Source organism: Diadema setosum, chromosome 1 (assembly GCF_964275005.1).
Source record: "Diadema setosum chromosome 1, eeDiaSeto1, whole genome shotgun sequence".
Classification (NCBI taxonomy): Eukaryota; Metazoa; Echinodermata; class Echinoidea; order Diadematoida; family Diadematidae; genus Diadema; species Diadema setosum.
This window is the reverse complement of record NC_092685.1, coordinates 5072497-5094217: the sequence shown is the minus strand read 5'-3', so window position 1 is coordinate 5094217 and position 21721 is coordinate 5072497. Positions and strand designations below refer to the sequence as shown.

The following is a 21721-nucleotide window of genomic DNA, read 5'->3' as shown; positions in this document are numbered from 1 at the left end:
CTTACCTCGCTGTATTGAAGCTGCTAAACACTGTCTCTATCCAAACTATGGAGAATTGGGTGCGGTACCTCACCCTTCTCAATTGCATCTAATTCACAGCCCCTACACACAGTAGATTGTCAAATTTGATCTTGTATAGCAGAATCAACATTTCAAAAATGCATTGCACTCACCAGGTGATTGAAATATCCAAGATTTGGGTGAAATTTTTAAGAAAAAAGACACAACTACCAACCCGTCGATACGGTTGTATCAGCTCTTCAACATATGAATCCGTTTAAATAGCCAATCACATGCAATGTACGTGTTTTAATGGTGACTTACACTTGCAGCTAGCGAACAGCGATGTTGCAATGTGCATACAAATTTCTGCGATCTAACCTAGTTAGTTACTGTATTTCGATCGTACAAAGTGAGAAAGTTATCCCAAATATTGTATAATGTGTTATGCAGTTATTCCTGCTGAGTTAGACTGAGACTAGAGGCTGAGCATTAAATAGCTAATCAATCCAATGTCTTCCAGTGCAGTCTCTATTTTGAATTGAAAGCCCTGCACTGATGGTAAAGTGATAGAGGCTATCTGGCTAGAGTATCATTTATGGTTTTGTGTTGTGTGCATACTGTATGGCAGGCTACTGCAGTTTCTAGATTTTTATTATGTGTGAAAGCAGAGTTAGGGTTTATAGAATGACATCATGCATTTCTGTAGAGTCTACTAAATAGAGTCTACTAAATACCTTTACATTCAGTCACATTAATTTGAGCCAAATTGGTCATTTGGAAGCATTGATATTGACATCAACTTTTTTGTTGTTGCTCTAAAAACTCTCATTCGCGATCGCGGCGTGTGCTGCTCTCATAATCTGAGTGACACTGAAGTTACATGTAGCTGTCTTATGTTATGTGATATGTCCTTCAAATTCAAGTTCTAGTCTAGTAACCGGAAGCTAGAAATCGATATAAAATTATAAATTTTGGTGAATGGAGAAAAAAAAAAGTCAGTTGAAATGTGTGTGTACATGAATGTGCCTCTGCCTGTTTGTGTGTGTTCGTGGGCATTTCTCATTCGACTTTATTCAACTTGCCATAATCATACACATCATAAAATGCATTTATTTTTAGCTTCTGGCTTCATTGTATTTCATTGGACAATATTTGATGGCTAACTTTGGTTTCAGATTCTGCAGCATGCAGGCAGCATCGATACGTTGCAATCATGAATTGGAAGCTTGCAAAGAGCGAGCATGAAAATCAACATTGATAGCGATTCTCCCCATGACTGATTTAGCTCAAATTTATGTGAGTGATTGGAAATAAACTACCGGGTATTTAGTATTTTGTGGTGATTTTGATGCAATTTGGAAATGCAGATCATGATATATCGACATGGATATGATGATACATGTGCAGTAGTGCCTATTACCTGTTGCTGCGGCAGAATCTACATTATGTATGAAGTAATTATTTTGCCCATAGACAAACAAAAATTAAGGCGTTTTGAATATATCGACAGATAAATGTTTTCATTCTCTTCACATTTTGTAGGCTGGAGAAGGTCCACCATTTCTGACTGTCGGCACTGCTGTTAGTGCTAAGTACCGAGGAGCATTCTGTGAGGCTAAGGTCAAAGTCGTTAAGAAGTTGGTCAAATGCAAGGTACGTGAACCTTTTGTGTGGCTCTTTTATCTCATTTTTAAAAGCCTTTTGGTGGTGGAGACTTAATTTAGCACTGGAGTGACTATCAGTTCCCCCCTTTGATATGAGTCCAAAGGAAGCGATCCTTAAATGGCATAGAAATAAGCAGCAAAGGTATAGCAATCATCAGAACTTTTGGTTTGTGGCCCTTAATTGGCAAACACACACAGATCCTACAGTGAAGATGTTGATATATGATCAGAGTATGATACAGTGTGGTCCACAACTGAAATTTGGACATTTTGCAAGCTCAGAGTCAGAGAATATTGCTGAAATAGTATGTGCGCAGAGTGCACATCATGAGCACGTGGTATGTAATACTAGTATTCCGCAGCTTATCTCTCATTTGGCTGCTTACAGTCAATGTTCTCTCTCACATTTTGCACACAAATATCTAAGTACCACATAGTTTGATAATTCGTATGTTTTGCTCATGTTTTTCACATGTTTGAATACATTTTATTTTGAGCTTGTTGCCAATTCTTGAGCATGTTGCTGGCTTTTTGAGGATGTTGCACAAGAATTTGAACATGTTGCAGCGACATGTTTAAACCTCTCATGGACCACCCTGTAATATTGAGTAATCTTCAAAAGGTCCCCATACAATAGTATGAAGCTTCAAGAGCATTGATCAATAACAATAATCTTTACAAAGAGACAAAGGAAATGAAAATGAAAGAGAAAATAGACGATTTGATAAATACATCACTTTCACACAAGGAGAAATTGGCCCATCAGTCTTTATTGATAGATAACAGCATACAACACAAGATGGCATCATTCTTGACCACTTATGGAAGCAATGTAGCTCATCACCACGTTTACCCCTTGCAACATACTTAAGAATTCCATGGCCAGCATTTGTTATCAAATTAGCATGTAAAGGTAGTGCTTGTTGATTTAGCCATCCTTTTGGGCAAGAGAATATGTTTTGTGAATGTCTTTAACGTTTGTGTGAGAATTCTTTAAAGGTTTGAAGACTTCTTCTACAAGACAGGCATTTTGTGTGGTCCCCAAAAGAACAATGAGTCTATTTTATACTTATAGAAATTATTTCATGCCAGGGCATTTTGGTAATGTTTGAAGGTTAACACTATAAGAATTAAGGTTAATTCTTTGATGCTCTGGGCAAAGGTAGATGTCTGTACTGTTGACAGAAAAATCATGTTACCCAAGAGTCTTGTGTCATAAATGACAGTCAGTGAAACAAAAGCAAGAGTTGACTGAAGAGGCGAAAGCGTCAAATAACACAGAGTCTTGTGCGTAGCTTAAAGCAGCTGCCATATGTGTGTAATAGTCACCCACCAGTGATATTCCTAGTGTTAATCTCTTTTGCCTTGTACATGAAATGCCTCATATTACAATTATCCCAAGTGAAAAGAAGAAGGAAAAGAAAACAAAAACAGTTATCTGTTCAGGTGATAGCTAGGACATGTTGGCACATGCCACCTTGCAGAGGAAGTCAATTCCTCTGTGAGTGCAGTATTAATGAAGTTGAGCCATATTGAAAACATAGTAAGTGTGGAATACTGTGCATGATGTGTAGTCACATGGCAGTGATTATTTTGAATGGTAATTTCCATTTATATCATACCGCAGGCTAATCTAAAAGATTGTCTCTGCGCTTTACATAACATCTTTTGAGACAGTCCGTAGGATGTCATATTAAGTTGTGCTTCGTGCACAGGTGTTAAAATTGTTGAAACTCTCATATGAATTTGTTCCTTAATTGTGATGTTTTTTATTTGAACAGCTTTTTGTCTTGCATAATCCTAATTAGGTGGATATAAAGGGGGAAATCCAAAAAAGCCTCCAATAAGTTAATTTTCACAGCGTAATATGCAGTAGATATAAGGAGTATTTGCTCTTGTATTTGTGTTGAAAAGGGATGAAATGTTAGTTTCTGTAAAAATTAGATATCTAGTAGTTGTATGTGTGGATTACATGTGTAGGTAACAAGTATTTTCCATCCAAACTAAAGTTGAATCATATCTCTGATTTCGTAGGTTATTTGAAGTGTGCTTCATGTATGTGCAGTTTACTCATGTAACATGTACCATGGAACAATGAGAGCTGATATTTTACATCCATAGTCATTAATATGCAGTACTCATTATACTCTTTTTCTGGCAGATCAACTTCAAGAGTGGAACAAATAGTGTTGTGAATGATGAGTTTATCAAAGGGACACTCAAGGTAAGAATTTACCCACTGCTGTCTGCTATGTTTTGTTTTGTTTGTTTGTTTGTTTTTTGCTTTTGCTTTTTTTTGTGTGTATGTGTTTTTTGTTTTTTTTTTGTGTGGGAGGGGATGGTTTGTCAAGTTTACATAATCTGTATGGAAATTATTTTTGTATCAATGCTATGGATATTTTAATGTAAAGCTATGATTTATATTTGATACACCATTCAGGTATAATATGCTTAAAGGGTGTGTACAGTTCTGGTTGAGGTGAGGATTTAGCTTTTAACGTTTTGCGAGATATTCAGAAACCACTCTATGAGATGTCAAAGAGCATGCAATTCTAAGGAGTATCAAAAGTTTGTTTGATGAAAACCGGTTTTGAATGGCTGAGATATCCCAAAACAAGGTGAAACAAAGAGATCCTAATAAAAGGTGTGGCCTGTCGTCTTTTATTATTATCACTTTTTTTTTTTTGAAATCTCGGCCATTTGAAAACCAATTTTCATCAAATAAACATTGAATCCTTCTTAAAATTACATGCTCTTTCATATTTCATAAGAGGTTTCTCATTATCTCACTTAGGAATGTTAAAAACATGAATCCCCACTGCGACCAGTACTGTACAGTCCCTTTAATGTTCGATATATTAAAAATATATGTCAAAAGGGTTCGACCATTTCTTGACAGCAGAATACATTGAAGTCAAAGGGGGTCGTGTACAAAATATGGAGAGGTGACTCGTTTGCCCTTTTCACAGGCACAGTGTAGCATCGTACAAGTGTACATGTACGTATTCTCGATGACAGGGCTTGACATTAGTGGTGGCCTGGACCGCTAAAAATGAATTGGTGCCACCAGATTTCCAAAAGATTATCCTTTGGTGGCCTGATCAGGTACTGAAAATTAAAAGTGGTTTGTTATGGTTCCTTTTATTGCAGGCCACTGCATTTCTTTTTTCGGGCCACCAAAATTTTAGTTTCAAAGATTTTAGTGGCAAGGGCCACCAGAGAAAAATAGTGTTGAACTGTAGATGTTCATGCTCTGGACCAACCATGAAGACATGCAATTGTGAATAATGACATAATTTCTTCTTTCTTCCCATGGTGCAGAATGGGAGAAAACCTTATTCTACCTTGGAAGTGCAAATGCAGAAATATCTCAATGTACCATCAAATGTGATTTGCTGTCTGATAGAGTACATTTGTATGGTACATACACATATTCCCCTGAATGTGTCTACAATGTTACACCTTTGTTTATGTATCACTATGTCCATGGCTGCATTTAGAGGTTATTTGAGTTCTATTGTGTATCTTCTTTGCGTAGAAAGTAGGAAAAATGTTGTTGTTTTTTAAGTCGTCTATTGTAGGTCTCTGAGCATACTTTCACAGAATTTAGCTTATCCTTTTGTGCCTCACAGGCCTAAAATATCGCATTACCCCAAAGTCACATATTTCATCATATCTTAGAGGGACAGACATTTTGCATCTGTGATGTGATTAGTTTTGCAGATTTGTTTGGGAACACAGCAAACATTGATTATACCGTGCAACAGGTGTCATTTTTCACTGAGTGTAAGATGTAGATAAGAGGCATCGCATAAGTCGTGAAAGAAGCAATTAAAGGACTTGCATATATGGAAAGTGAAACTGGCAGTTTTCCAGCCATAGTAATAGGAGTTTGTCCAACTAAAATGTGCGCATGGGTTTTTGTCTCCTTCATTGTTTGTATTTTTTTCTTTCTTCATTTCTTGATAATAGAAATTATCAGTATTCATATTAGCTGTAGTGAAGTAATTGTCATACTTCGTAGTACTAGTCGTAGTAGTGGTGGTGGTAAAAACAGAAGTAGAAATAGTAGATTTAGTGGGAAGACTGTTAGATTCATTTGGCATACAAAAAGACATGCAAATAGCAATATGATTGGGGGCGGGGGAAAGAAAAAAATGTTGGACTGGAATCTGAAAAGCCTGCTGTCTGAAGTTTCTGTGTGGCAGCGCAATATGACACGCCATACATGTAGTAAACAATGACAACTTTGCTTCATTCATCAAGTATGCCTGTGGATTTCAGTTGGTATAATAATTATTTGATAGAATCAAAACATTGAAGCATAGATTATAAATCTTACTTCAATTATGGCAAGGTAAAATGCACTATTGATTTAAAGAACCATTATGAAATGGACCAAGACTTTTCACTAGAAAGCAGAGATGCTCTTAAACCATGGTTCATAAATAGCACTGTTCTGTGTTTACATTAGAATATTACAATTAATTGCTGTCTTCAGAACTTATTAAAATGTGTTTGAAGATACAGTTGAACCTCTATTATCCGGCCTCCCTTTATCCGGATCTCTCTATTATACGGACGCAATCTGGCCTGTTTTTTTTTTTTTTTTTATTATACAAACTGTAATTACGGGAGGAAAGGGGGATTCCCAACTCCATGAGAACTCCTACACAGACACACATGAATTACATAACTATACTTGATACATTTCTTAATAATTATTTAGGTAAATCATCCCAAGAATTTATAAAAGAAAATGATTTCATTCTTGCAAACACAAACCTCTATTTTGGGGTCTGTTACTGAGTGTAACAATGAAAAGGTTGCAGTATACACATTACTACATGTGGTACTACAATGGGCTACATCAGTCCATTGTGTATGTACATGTATAAAGCATTGAGTCTCCCATATCCGGCCAAATCCCTTATCCGGATGAGCCCCGGTCCCGACTTGTCCGGATACGAGAGGTTCAACTGTACTATAGAATGAGATGAGAAATTTCTCTTTGAAATAATCAATAGACAGAGTGATTTTATTTCTCTGTTATTTGACAAAAACCACTCCACCAAGTTTTAGTGCCAACAAAATTTGTACTAAATCCCTAAACCATGCTACGCATTTAACAACTCCCCCCCCCCCAAAAAAAAAAAAAAAATATATATATATATATATATATATAATATATATATATATATATATATATATATATATATATATACATTGTATATAGAAAAGAGTCACTAAAAGGACATGTTCATTTAAAAAGATTGTATAGTTTTGGTTAAAACTTAAAGGGACTGTACAGTACCGGTTGAGGTGGGATTCATGTTTTGAACATTCCTAAATGAGATAATGAAAAGCCTCTTATGAAAAATGAAAGAGCATATAATGTTAAGAAGGATTTGACGTTTATTTGATGAAAATTGGTTTTCAAATGGCTGAGATATCCAAAAAAGTGCTAATAATAAAAGGCGACATGCCACAACTTTATTAGGATCTCTTTGTTTTACCTTGTTTTTGGATATCTCAGCCATTTCAAAGCCGATTTACATCGAATAAACTTTTGATACCCCTTAGAACTGCATGCTCTTTGACATCTCATAGAGTGGTTTCTGAATATCTCGCAAAATGTTAAAAGCTAAATCCTCACCTCGACCAGAACTGTACACACCCTTTAACTGCGGCTTTTTATCATTGTTTGGTGAGACAGTGAGAAACCTCTTATGAAATATGAAAGAGCATGTAATTAATTCCATGAGGATTTCAACGTTTATTTGATGAAAACTGATTTTGAAATGGCTGAGATATCCCAAACAGAGTGATCCTAATAAAGTGTGGGACCCACATTTTATTATGATCGTATTGTTTTACTTTGTTTTTGGATGTTTCAGCTATTCCAAACCTGATTTTCATCAAATAAACTTTTGATTCAGACTCTTAAAATGGTATGCTCTGTACTATTTCATAAGTGTTATCTTGGTACAATGTATCTTGAAAAAAAGTAAAAGCCCAATTTTCATCTCCACCAATACTGTACCATCCCTTTAATATGCATCAATATCAGTAGAATACATCAGTGAAAGTTTGAAGAACTTGGCATGCTCTTGATCAGGGATGCAAAGATAAATTTGTGTTTTATTGCAGTCACAGCAAATTTCTAACCTGTTTGGTAAGCCTCTACTTGATACAAATGGGACATGAATAAGTGTGTTGTATTGTTTTTGCAGTCTGTTGTTGTCCCAAGTGCGCAAGCCAAATACTGCATAAAAGTTAACATTCTTCAGGTTTGCTTCTTAGGGCAAGGAGCAGCAACTAATTTGGAGTCATTCAAGGAAATATCCAAAGCTATCCAATTTCATCTAAACAATATCAGGAATGATAGCTAGCGACAGGTAGTGCCAGGGTGCTACAGTACAAACCGTCCATAACCAAAGAAACGTGTCCTATGTACGGTACCTGAAACTTTGTGAAAGGGCATTTGGGCAAGGGCACATGCATCTAACAGGCAAGTGCCCATTCACTTTACTTGCTCAAAAGGGAGATTTGGTTGGACCCACATTTGGGTAATTCCATGAAGTTGGGGCACAAAGTGTTACATTCTAGCATAACTCAATACTAATTATGCTATACATATATTGTTTATAGGCTTTACATTTGTATTGAGACCATACATTTTCCTGGAAATTTTGTGCCATTCAGACTCAATTTTGATGAAGTTATTCTAAAAAAATGTAACGGTGTCCTGTAGCATCGTGACGTGTCCATGTAGCATCGTGATAGTTAAAATCTGGTCCTAAAAGACAAATTAATGCAATTAGCTTGACCATAATTTGATATAATATGCATAATTACTCAATTAGTCAGATAGCTAAATATCTTTACTCTCCATTCAACAGTCTTACTTTTACAAGAAAATTACAAAAAATGTCACTATGCTACGCGGTGTCCACCAAATGTAACAAAAAAGGACACCGCGTAGCATCGTGATACATTTTGTAATTTTCTTTTAAAATGAAAACTCTGTACAGGAAATTTGAGATATTTAGCTACCTGACTAATCTAGTAAATATGCATATTACATCAAATTTTGGTCAAGCTGATTGCCATAATTTGTCTCTTAAGACCAAATTTTAAAATATCACGATGCTACATGGACACGTCACGATGCTACAGGACACCGTTACATATTGTTTAATAACTTCATCAAAATTGAGTCTGAATGGCACAAAGTTTCCAAGAAAATGTGTGGCCTCAATGCAAATGTAAAGCCTACTAGCAATAAATGTATAGCATAATTAATATTGAGTTATGCTGAAATGTATTTTTCAAATATCACGATGCTACATGGACACTGCCCCAACTTCATGGAATTACCCATTTACATTAACCATCCATAACCAAAGAAACGTGTCCTATGTACGGTACCTGAAACTTTGTGAAAGGGCATTTGGGCAAGGGCACATGCATCTAACAGGCAAGTGCCCATTCACTTTACTTGCTCAAAAGGGAGATTTGGTTGCCTTGAGCAATCATGCAAGTACAGGTTTGTACATATGTAGCATCCTGAATAATACATAGTATAATTTCTTGTGGGAGAAAATGGGTTTAAATTTAATTCACACATTCATTTTGGAATTTCATGTTGACTTTTCAGGCCCGAGTGACTGTGATTATCGTGGGGCCTGGTGTAATCAACCATTAAGACTAACTCTTAACTTGGGTCCTCCCCTCAAATAACAATGGATGTGTTACATTTACTGCAATATTGCAGCTCTTTCAAATGCCTGAAAACTAATATGATGTTAGATCCTCTAAATCTCAAGCCCTATTCACATTTAACCTTGACTGTCACATCCAACATGCATCAACCTGTCTTTGAACTTTCTGCTAATTGTATAAATCATCACAAAATATCTCTTTCACATACAGTACTGTAACAGGTCTTTCAGATACAGTATAAGATGTGGGCTTTGCAGACTTCCACCTTCATTCTCAGTGCACACTGCAGGCACATGCCTCAGTTTGTGTTAGTGCAATGTTCTAGCAAATAGAGACAAAGTCAAGCAAATGGAGACAAAGTCAAGCCAAATGATGTATTTTCTAGGGAGATGGGTTACTCAAAGGACACATGGTAGTGAAACGTGAATGATGCTGCTGTAGATGTCTGTTCACTGCAGCTGTTGCTATCAATCTTCCCTGTTTTGTGCTGGGTCATCTTTGATTCTCATTAACTACTGAAAACATATGAACATGAAGTAGGATACATGGAGTGGTGTAATGTCTGTGTGAGTGTGTGTGTGTGTGTGTGTGTGTGTGTGTGTGTGTGTGTGTGTGTGTGTATTATGGATGCTGGGCCAAGAATGTGTGGACAGTATAGACTACTGCAAATTCGTACTATGAAAGTAGAGTTCAGTAGATAAAGTACGGAAAGAAGTGTGATTTAACTTGTACTTTGTTTTGTGAAATTTGTAAAGCACCTTTGTTTTGTGAAATTTGTAAAGCACCACAAATATGCAAACAGTCGCTTCTGTGGGTGCAGCCAAAATGCATGTATATGTCATGTGCTGTGACTCAAGAAGGAACATCACCTGTAGTTTATGACACATTATTTGTCATTTCATTTCATGTCTTGAGAGATTTTTTTTTTTTTTCTGAAACATCTTTTGACATTGTTTTCCCCCTGTAGGTGGGCTCTTTGGTAGAGGCTAAACAGACAGAAAATGGCTTGTATGAAGAAGGAACTATCATGAAGCTCACAGATGCTAGCTTGTACACTGTTGGTAAGTCGTGATGCAAGATGACATTTCCTTCCCAAACAGGGTGCCGGGTGCGATGTTTGGTGCGAAAGCATTTGCTGCATTGCGTGTGCAAGTACCCATGGGTTTAAAGGCAAAGTATAATATTGAGGGGACTGGCACTGGATTGGACTCCTTTTCCCCTACTCAGTAATTTTTTGGCTGTTTTCTTGTGTAGGCCGTACTTTTCACTGGTTTGCCTCGTTCTCCTTGTTATCAACATTGTGAGGAATTGATTTTATGTAAACATGTATACCGGTGTACAGTATAGACCTATTGCATTTCTTCTTTACTGAAGGTCTTCAATTATTGTGATATCAGTGCAAAAACTGAAATTCAGTGTGATGGTACTGTAGATCCATGGTAGTTTCTTTCACAAATTTCAATTCAGTGCCAATGCAATAAAGTACCTTCCAAGTTTACACAGAATACAGAATACATCAAAACAGACCCCAACCATGAGTATTAAAGTGAAAACAAAGTTCTGGTGAGGGCCTGAGAATCCGTCTGGCACAATTTCATATTTGCTTGCAATATATCGAAAGAGTCTACAAAGAAACTTACCTGGCTGACGCGGTTTGCCGGAATGATGAGTCGTTTTGGAGTAATTTGAGAAAAATAATAAAAGTCGGTAGACCGACTTTTATTCCAGAAGGCTCCAGACTAACTCGGTCTCAGGGAAAACTCGACCCTATTTCAGACAATTTACACACAGTTCGTGATCGCCATGTTCATCAGTACTCTATACTACGGGTACCAACCGAGGCCTTGATGAGCAGACAGGAAAGTGCGTGCTAATCCTGTACAAAACAAATGGACAGCGCGCGGTCCTCAAGCCTATATAGTATACGCACATCACCTCAGTTGCTGAGACGCGTGGTCTTTGAAGTTTTTGCTGTTGTTTATCAAGCATCTTTGATTGTTTTTAGAGGTGCTTGAGAGGCGCACACTAATTTTGCATGCGCGCCAAAGAGGTTTTTGATGCGCGCGTTGTAACAACTCGGACCATTACTGCGAGTAGCCAGAACGCTACAATGTAGTTTATACAGGGCGCTCCCATATGCATAGTACAACGCTGTACAATCCAGAGGGACAACCAATACAACTCATCCCGCCGTCAAGCAAAGCGAGGCCGAGTTATCCCCGAGCCCGAGTCTAGCCCGACCCCGTTCGGGTAAGTTCTGAGACTGAACGTTTTTGGTTAATATTTCCCATTTTCGTCGTTACCCATCAAATATCTTGTTATTACAGCGTTATTCCGCACATTTCCTAGGCATACGTTCACATTTTGGAGCAAAATTTGACAACTTTTGCAGGCGTACCAGAACTTTGTTTGGGCTTTAAAGGGGCATAGTCCCGGTAGTGTAGAAGGCGCTGTTGATGATACTGCCGATCACCGTTAGCATTGATACAAAGATTACCGAAGTTGAGCTGTCATCAAGAGTAAAGTGCGTAGGTGTTGCTAAGTAACGTTGCCTTCGTTGTCTTCTCTGCGCATCGCGCAGTCTGTAGTAATGCCAGGGTGCGTGCATGTGCTTGTTATTATGACATCACAAAAGAAGTTTGCTAAAGCTGTCATCCCCCTCAGCTGAATCATGAGCCGAACTGTGATCGGACCACTGACTACAGTGGATCGGACTTCTTCGGACTCGGGGGAAGTGGGCCAAAGCGTAAGCGCTAAAGAGGAGTCGATAGCGTAGGTCTCTATAGGAAACGTGCGTCCGCGTACGCATTTGACTAAAACACCGGGACCATGCACCTTTAACTCTCTGAAATGCGTGAAGACCGTGATGAAATATTATAGAACATACATAATGTAAGACACTTTGTAAAGTCAGGGTCCTGTTGCATAAAAGCTGAGATCAAATTTACATCTGAAAATCAAATGTAAGTCTGTGAATACTGTATTCTCATTGGCTGATACCAGGCCTATGTTTGGTTTTCTGACTTCCGTTTGATTGCATCTGTTTATGCAACAGAGTCCTTAGTCAGCTGAAAGATTAATTTCATTGTTTATTAGTAAATGATGCCTCCAAAATGAATTATGCATTGCCTACATTTGCACACTAAAGGACCTCAAGTAGTTCTTTACTTCTCATTGTATTTTCCCCGTCTTGTACTTGTACAGGCAGTACTTGGAAGAAAATATAATATTTTGAATATTGTAAATCAAAAGTGGCAAATGCAATTCATAGCTACCACCTTCTGGAGACGCCATACATCTAGGGAACATAAAGTCAGTTCAGGTATGGCAGGTTGTAGACATCACAAATACAGTCAGCTTATGAAATCAAAGTAAAAAACACACACAAAAAAAAAAACAAAAAAAAAAACATGAAGCATATGGTGTATACAGTATTGTATTTCTATATCTTTTCTTAGCCCACTTGATGAGCAAAAGGCTCAATGTCAAATGTTCACAAAAATTAGCAGTTATTATCACCCACTTAGGGCCCATCTTGGGGAGGGGGGAGGGGGGGATCCAAATTAGGGGCTAATTTACACATTTTCAGTTTCTCCTTGAAACTGCATGGTCAAATTTTTATCATGCTCAGCTGGTATTATCACTAGGGTTTATTTTTACTTTTGATATTATTCCCAAATTAGAGAATATTTTTTAAAAATCTGGTAAATAAGAAATCCTCTGAGTAAATGGATTTTTCATTTACTTTCGAGTTTGTTGAAGGTTGGGAGCCAGATTTCGCATTTCATTTTTTTTTTTTTTTTTTTTTTTGGACACATGGTCACATTTTATGCAAACTACAACTTGACACCATGCCCCCTGGAGGCTCTCCAAGTTTGCTATATTCCTTTAAAGTAATAGTCTGTCAGAATGCGTGGAAGATAAACTTGCAATATTCATTTTAGTGTGTGACCCTCTTGGTCTCTTGTTGTTTTTCTTTTGCCAAAGTAAGAAAAAATGGTTTTAAAGCTTAAGTTATTTCTCTCCTTTAGAATGTAATTTACTTAGCATATTTGATATGCAAAAAGTGAGCAATTTTCTCAATTTAAACTAGAATAAGAATTTGCATAATTTTCTTTTAAAAGAGGAATTTTTTTTCTTCCCCCACTTTTATTCTTAATTATTACAACCCTTGGACGTGATTTTATTCTTTTCTTATGAATACTGTAAAACCAGAAATTTTTGTGTTCATGAAACTTTTGTGAGGAGCCAAGATTCGCGAAAGTAAAATGCATGCGAAAGTTCAACATATCCCTGTATTACTAATGGTAGTACATGTAGTATTTTACTCATAATATTTTATTGGTCAGCAGTTCGTGAAAGTTTCATGGCACAAAAAAGCCCCCTGCTTCAATTCGTGAAGGTTTTTGGTTTTACAGTAGGTGTGATTGTGTAAATGTATGAGAATGTTTATGTTATCGTGCAGAATGTAGTGAATGCAATATTTTTTCTCATTTTTATGCCCTTACTTCACAGTTTTTGACGATGGAGACGAAAAGACACTCAGAAGAACCCTTCTGTGTTTGCAAGGAGAGAAGCACTTCCATGAAAGTGAAGTAAGAATAAAGAGGTCATTTTTGTAGCACTTGTACAAACTTATCTGCAGAGCATTTTTTTTTTTTTTGTGAACATGACAATTGCTTTTTTGTAAAGGTGGTAAGCATTTTACATTATTTGATATTTTGCATAATTGCATATGAAAGGAGTTAACAAAAGCAATCATTTTGAATTGTATGATAAACTTCCGCAGTGATCTTGATATGCTAAGTAGCATACTTCTCATCATTTTATAACATCAAATTTTCTTGTTCATTCCATATGCAGTCACTTAATATTTCAGAGAATTTATATCAGAAAATTACTTATTTTTTCGTAACAGAAAATGTAGTTCCCAACATCAAACATTTTTTCTGCAAACTGACATGGTGGATTATGCTCACAGATTTGCAAAATTCAGAAAGTAGATCCAAATATGTACAGGAAAGTAGTGCTTAGTAGGTGTGGGAAAATTAGGTCACAAAATAGGGAACTGTATGATATTTGTCTCTTTCTCCAGTAAACAAATATACCCAGTGTATCTTCATACATGTATTTGAAGATATGTTTGTGTATTTCCTTCTGTATGCTCCTCACTTCTATATTTTCACTCACAAACTGCTCTTTCCGTGTAGACACTGGATCACTTGCCGTTGACCGACCCTGAAAACTTTGGCACACCCGTTGTGAACACTAAGAAGATGAGGAGGAAACGGCGAACAAGTAATCGCTCCCAGTAAGTCTTTATTATGCTTACAGTTTTCTTGATGTCAGAATGTGTGAGTATTCTGCTTCAAAGTTTAAAGATATGCACTAACAAAAAATTGGTAAGAAGTGAAAACTGTACTCAAGTGGGAACTTTAATATTTGGAATAATTGTTTAACCATGTTCAGCTTGAAAAATCTGAGCAACATTTAAAGCTATGAAAAATAATCACTAAATGCTTAAACAAACAAAAAAAAAGAGTGAAGAGAATCACCATAAAGAGTGTTATCCTTAATAAACAGTAGTGACAGAATGTACCATTTAGTGAACAATTTATTGGCATAGTACAATGTGTTCATTAAAGGTCCAGTTTACCTTTGGGAACAGTGATTTCAAAAATGTTCAAGATATCACATTTGATGCATATGTGTAGGTCTGTTGCATCACAAAACATCCTACCATATGAAATTTTTGTAACAAAGCCTAAAATATAAGGAGATATCAGCATTTTTCTCAATAAACCATAACTGTACACGGCTTAATCTTGAAGCATTCTTATTATAGTTATTGTTCACATTTTGTGTATTTAACAATACTTAACATCGATTGTACGGATTCAAATTTTGACAGTGGTTGTTTCTATCCCTAACTCACATTTTAGAACTATTTTAAAGCACTAATGCTGGGTCTTGGTTTCATCTCCAAATGGGAAATTATGCCTTTAATCTCTTGATAATGATAGCAAAATTCCCCAAAAACATTTTGGTATGCTGGAGTTTTTTTTTTTTTTTATGCATTTGAATGTAATCTCACAGCTCAGTCGGCAATGCTCAACTATTCTTTAAGACACAACAAACTGCGAATAACACAGCATCAACAAGCAGGCATATATTTTGTGGGCAAATGAGTTTTTTTAAAATGTATGATTTGTATTGTACATGTTCACTTTCCAGCAGAAGCGAAGATGATGAAGAGGAGGAGGAGGATGAAGAGGACAGTGACAGTGACTCTTCACCAAAGAAACAGCCCAAGGATGAGCCAGAGGATGCTGTGGGCAAGGTGGTCATTGTCGAAATGAATGAAAAACGCAAGAATTCCTCCTTTCCTGCCCTGGTAAGCATCGAATTCACATTGGTAGTCTCTCCAAGGTTTACTTGAGTTCATCTAGCTAAGCCGATCAGTATGTTGTTGGAAACAGATTTTTTTTTTTTCTTCTCAGCTCTATTGAACTAGATTCATAATTCAATGATAATATGCTGTAAAACTTTTTTTTTCTTCAGTAACCAGTCAGCTCTCAGAATTTCAGCTTGTTGCCATGGCAATTGTACAGAGAGAATATCTCGTTCTCTGAGGCCCAAAGATATAATGGTTATGTAACATTACCAGCAAGAAAGGTGAAACTGTAGTTATGGCGTTTTGGGAATTGGTATTCTATTATATATGACATTTTGCATTTCCACTTTCAGTTCCTTGGTAACATCTCTAACAAATATGAATTAACCAGTACATTGGATGACTTTGTAAGCGGATTTGATAAAAATAATTTTACAGGACTATGGGACACTGGGTAAGACTTATGCTCGTGTTTACTTTCTGTCTTTTCAAGGTGGTGGATCCAAGCTGCACTAAGGATGTCCAGACTCGAGGGAAGGACCAAATTGTTGTCCGCTCATTCAAGGACAATAAATTGTAAGTGGAATCTTTTTACAAAAAAAAAAAAAAAAAAAAAGCTTGCATCTAGAAATGAAAGCTCCCATGGAGAATGAAGAATTTAGAGTATTTTAAGCATGGAAATTGGAAGAACAATGACTGGTGTAGAAAATATGACTTGTTGAAACTGTATGACTTCAAATTGTGGAATTTATTCAATCAAGCTTTCATGTTGTTTTTCTTTGTTTCAACTTTTCTGTCAGTTTGATTATAGATGATAAACACAAAAAGCCTGAAAGTATGAAAGTTCATCATCACTCGAATTTGGTATATATGTGTTATAGTATAACTATTTATTCTTTTATTGTTTATTATTACATTCAAAATGTATTGTGTGTTGTATCGTATATGAAGTTGTACGGTCTATTTCTGTTTTTGTCCCCGCCGAACGAGTTCGAGCAGGGGACTATGAAACGGGCTCCGTACGTGTGTGTGTGTCCGTGTGTCCGTCCGTCTGTGCGTCCGTGTGTGATCAAAATGTTCAATTTGCTACTTCTCTTTCATTTATGAGCCGATTTTGATTCTGTCTGCTTTATATGATAGCACTGCATGGGAGCTTTGAAACTTCTACACAAAATTTCAGTTGTGACCTTTGACCTTGACCTTTGACCTATATTGTACATTTTGCTTCAAAATGCTACTCCTTCGCCATTTCTAACCCGATTTTGATTCCGTTTGCTTTATGTGATGGCACTAGGTGAGGGCTTCAAAACTTCTACACAGAATTTTGACCTTTGACTTCTTTGACCTTTGACCTTGATTTTTGACCTATATTGTACATTGGCTACAAAATGCTACTCCTTCGCCATTTCCAACCCGATTTCGATTCCGTTTGCTTTATGTGAGGGCACTAGGTGAGGGCTTCAAAACTTATACACAGAATTTTGACCTTTGACTTCTTTGACCTTTGACCTTGATTTTTGACCTGTATTGTACATTTTGCTACAAAATACTACTCCTTCGCCATTTCTAACCCGATTTCGATTCTGTTTGCTTTATGTGATGGCATTAGGTGAGGGCTTTAAAACTTCTACACAGAATTTTGACCTTTGACTTCTTTGACCTTTGACCTTGATTTTTGACCTGTATTGTACATTTGCTACTAAATGCTACTTCCGGCGGGGACATATATTCACACCACGTAATTTCTACTTTTCCTTGTTCTAACTTCCAACAATTTCAGCTACACTGTCTCAAAGTCCAGCAGAAAACCGTTTTTATCCAAGGACCATGTGTACAAGGGGGATGTCAGCTCTCTGAAAACTGGTAAGCATATCACCTTAGCTGGATGCAAGAATAAAACAGTAGCATGTCTTCTTAGAATTTGTGTATATTTAGATTGTGGTTGCGACCTCTTATCTATGCTATGGGTTAAATTCACACTTCCTGTGCCAATATAGAAGAATACTTGGCCTGTAGCTCAAATTTAGGAAGTGGTTTTGTATTTGGGGGGGGGGGGGGTAGCTGTAGAGCCTTTGATAAGTCATTGTTCTAAAGTTTAACAATTCGTGAGAATGATGGGCTGTGATATAGTTTGTGAGTATGTGTGAGAACAATCAGCTCATATGCTTTAACCCTATTCTAACTGGGGGGGTCAAATTGACCCCCCCCCCTCGACGTTTTGTGCCACGATTCCGCAACGCGCAAAGATTTTGCCGCATCGTTTCATGACTTTTTTCAGTGAAGTCTCCCGCATATTTTGAGACCAAATTTGCGACGTCCGGGTACACCGTTCTGAAGTTATGCAATGTTTTGCATATGCATGTCAACCCGAATTCATGATTTCGTGTGCAAATCCAATGCAAACTGTGTTTTTTTGTTTAATTGATATAAATTAGATTATTTGAACTTTTAACCATTGAAATAAATCAATTCTTATGTAGATAAGCTTGAAAAAGTGCCTCCAACAAATTTTGGCAAAAAACAATAGAAAACAAAAGATCGAAAAAGCAATAAAATACATAAGAAATTAACAAAACACTAAAAAACAAAAGAAAATGATTTTGATTGCACTCTTTTTTTACAAGAAAATTGTTTAATGTGTCTTGAGGAACTCTGACACAAAAAATTTAATAATCCTTAAGTCTTTGTGATGGAGTTATAGGTGAAAATATGATTTCATGCATTAATTTGCATAATTAATTAATTAAAAAATATGAAATCAACATTTTTCTATTGTATGACCACGTAATCTTGTAGTTAACATCCGTCTCTATGTTCAGGCAAAATTTTGCGGCGATCGCGCAATCGGCGGCCAAGATCTGAAGGGGGGTCAAATTGACACCACCACACCCCCCCCCCCCCCCCCACCCCACCCCAGTAAAAACTTGGTCTCAAATAGCCCAGTTAGAATAGGGTTAAATGTGCAGGAATCCAACCTTTTATTGGGACTTGTTTCTTTGTAGAGATTTTTTCTCCATTTTTTCCCTGTTTGTATGTGTTATCTACAGTGTGGCGATAAGTGATAAGCAGGATAGTCCATCCACATATTCAGAGCCAATCAAAATGTTGAATCAATGATGCTACCTAGTTTGTTGAGAGAAAAAAATTAATTTGTTCCATTTGAGTGTTCGTGGTATGAAGAGAGTCTTTATACCTCTCCTTACAGCAAGATCTGGATGCATTATCATTATCAAATTTTTAATGGTCATGAAAAGAGACTGTGATGCATGTAATGTGTATCGATAGCCATTATTATTTGCAACCACTTTAGGACTCCGTATAAATGGGAGCTGTTATATGGCAAGGCACAATCCCTCATTTGGAAACTACTAAGAGATATTTCACCAAATATCACTGAATGTATCCTTTTTTCTCATGCCTTCTTTGATAAGCATCACAACAATCAGGTTAATGGCTATAATGGCTTATTCACTTTCAGTGGTTTTGTATGGGCTACTGGAAGGTGCTTATAAGCATGCCAAGGAAAATGAAAGGAACAGGCAGCACAAGAGCATGGCAGGATAGTCGCCTAGATGTTAGGACCGTGCTCTCAGAATGCAGTGCCACTATTGCCATTCCAGCATTGCCAATATCCCATCTGTTCACCTGGGTTAAGAGGAAATGCTCTCTTATGTTGAAATTACTGGAGAAAAATGCACAGCCTTGTACCACCTCTATTGCTCTTATTTCAGCCACAGAGAAAGCAGTGACCTTCATCGACACCGGTCAGCTGCCGTCCAACTGGGACATGGACATGCTGCGGAAGAAGGGCAAGCAGGGAAGCACCGAAGCAACAGAAGACACCAGTGAGGACTCCTCAGATGATGAGTACGACATGGAGAAGGATGCCTGGCTGGCATCCCTACACAAGTTCATGGAGGAGAGAGGTGAGCAAAAGTCCGGGACAAGTTGGGATGGCTTCTTACAGACTACGTTCCATCAGGAGTGAATGCTGCCGTGAATTCGGCTGATCATCGTCAACCAGACAAAATTCGGTTCAAATAATACCACACCACCGGCTTTAACTTCAAGCAACATACAAAGCCTGTTAAGATTCAAAATGCAGTCAAGAAGTCATAGAATTTTTATTATGGTTGACGATTTGACAAATGGGGTAAGAGGGAAGAGCCATTTCAAGTTGCATTTAATGTTGCCATTTCCAGCAACTGTAGCGTATATAAAACACAAGTTACTGAAAAAGTGGAAATATTTGCGCATTTCGCACTACCAGAAGCTAGCGCAAGAATAAAAGCGCGCAACTATTTTTGTCTGTTGTATGAACCACTATGCACTGGCTTGATTCTGTGAAATTAAAAACACACATAATTCATCTTACTTGGAAGAACCCGAAAAATTGCTCGTGCAAAAATATATACTTTTACAGTGATTCCATGTTTCAGTCTTGTGGATCTTTATTGCAGCAATTTACATTTGATGAGTGAGATGGGCTCAGTTGTCCTCCAGTTTTTAAAAGAGGTATGTCTAGAGCAGAAATCTTTCATGAAGCAAAGCTAGCCCATGAGTTGCATATATTTAAGTAGAATAGAGTACTAGTTTTAACAGTCTTCTTACGCTCTGAGAGCAAGTGTGAGATCATACACAGATAAACTGCACAGAATCAGTACAGAATTCTGCCCTTTGGCTAGAAAGTATCTGATGTCAAAGCTGTGTACCCTTTCCCAATCTAGGCACTCCCATCAACAAGCCGCCAGTTCTCGGATTCCGAGATCTCAACCTCTACAAGCTCTACAAGCTTGTCCAGGACCAAGGTGGATGTCGCAAGGTCACCGACCGGCAGGTGTGGGCCCACATAATGACCAAGATGGGCATCCCAGTGTCAGCCAGCCCACAGACGTACAACATCCACACTGCTTACAACAAGTGAGGTTCTTTTCTTGTGTGACTTTTTGTTTTCTGTTTTGCCTTTTTTTTCATTTCAGTGTTTGAAAATATTTAGATGATAGTCCACAAAATACAGACTGAATTTGTTAATGATAATGATGAAAACGTCATACTCCTTTCTTGACCGTGGTACCCTCTTGTGGTAATGTCGTAGGGATTCGTGTCATAAACAAGTCATGATTAACAGTAACTGACCAACTGACAGTTTAACAATATGTAATTCCAGTTAGTATGAGTTGGCTGACAGCAAAGTTCTATCTGGTGAAGGCTCAAAATCAGTTTCCAACAGTGAAACATGATCCTCCTTTTGCATTTGCAGGTACCTTTTTGCTTTCGAGGAATTCAACAGGAAAATGGGCCCAGCACCGCGAATCTTTACACGCACACGGAGGAGGTCGTTTGACCGGGGTTGGATAACACCGCCAACCTTCAAGCAAAGATCACCTGCAAAACAGGAGGCAAAAGATGAGGCAAGCGATGCGGAAGAGGAGGAGGAAGATGTGTCTCCTTCGAAGAAAAGAGTGAGTTGAACAAAACAAAAGAAGTCCTAAATTTCCTCAATTCCTTTCAAATTAATGTGTTGGAGGGTTCCATGACATATGCTCCTGCGACAATAGCTCCCATGAAATTTATGCAGGCTAAGCCGAGCATACATTCTACCCACAAACATAACCCTAATCCTTACCCTCACATCAAACTAAACCTAAAACCCTATAGATTACAATCCTAACCCTAACCCTAAGTCCTTGGAGAAAATAAGACTGGAGTATTTGTCGCTGGAGCAAATATTGTGTCACCATATTAGAGAATTTGTCAAGAATTGAACCATTAATGATCTCTGTAGCTAGAATGCTAGAATACAAGTCACCATTCATTTCTGGATTGCATGTCATCTGTTCCACCAATCCGCCCTCCTCCTCCCCTCTCCCAGTCCAACTATCCCCGCCCCCCCCCCCCATAGAAAAAAAAGATAAACTGAAAAATGAATGAATAT

General features: G+C 37.4%; 1 protein-coding gene across 2 annotated transcripts in view; it reads left to right on the top strand.

The window, feature by feature from the left end:
* The window catches only part of LOC140233466 (uncharacterized), a 38397-nt gene that overhangs the window by 931 nt on the left and 15745 nt on the right, over window positions 1-21721 (top strand). Inside the window, exons 2-12 of one of the 2 annotated variants that reach the window (XM_072313596.1) lie at window positions 1546-1656; window positions 3829-3891; window positions 10360-10453; window positions 13908-13987; window positions 14603-14703; window positions 15630-15786; window positions 16280-16362; window positions 17567-17649; window positions 19518-19712; window positions 20514-20706; window positions 21047-21248. In XM_072313596.1, the coding sequence (XP_072169697.1) occupies window positions 1546-1656; window positions 3829-3891; window positions 10360-10453; window positions 13908-13987; window positions 14603-14703; window positions 15630-15786; window positions 16280-16362; window positions 17567-17649; window positions 19518-19712; window positions 20514-20706; window positions 21047-21248 (1362 nt within the window). Of the gene's footprint in view, window positions 1-1545; window positions 1657-3828; window positions 3892-10359; window positions 10454-13907; window positions 13988-14602; window positions 14704-15626; window positions 15787-16279; window positions 16363-17566; window positions 17650-19517; window positions 19713-20513; window positions 20707-21046; window positions 21249-21721 lie in introns of both variants that reach the window. The other variant, XM_072313589.1, reaches the window with a different exon arrangement.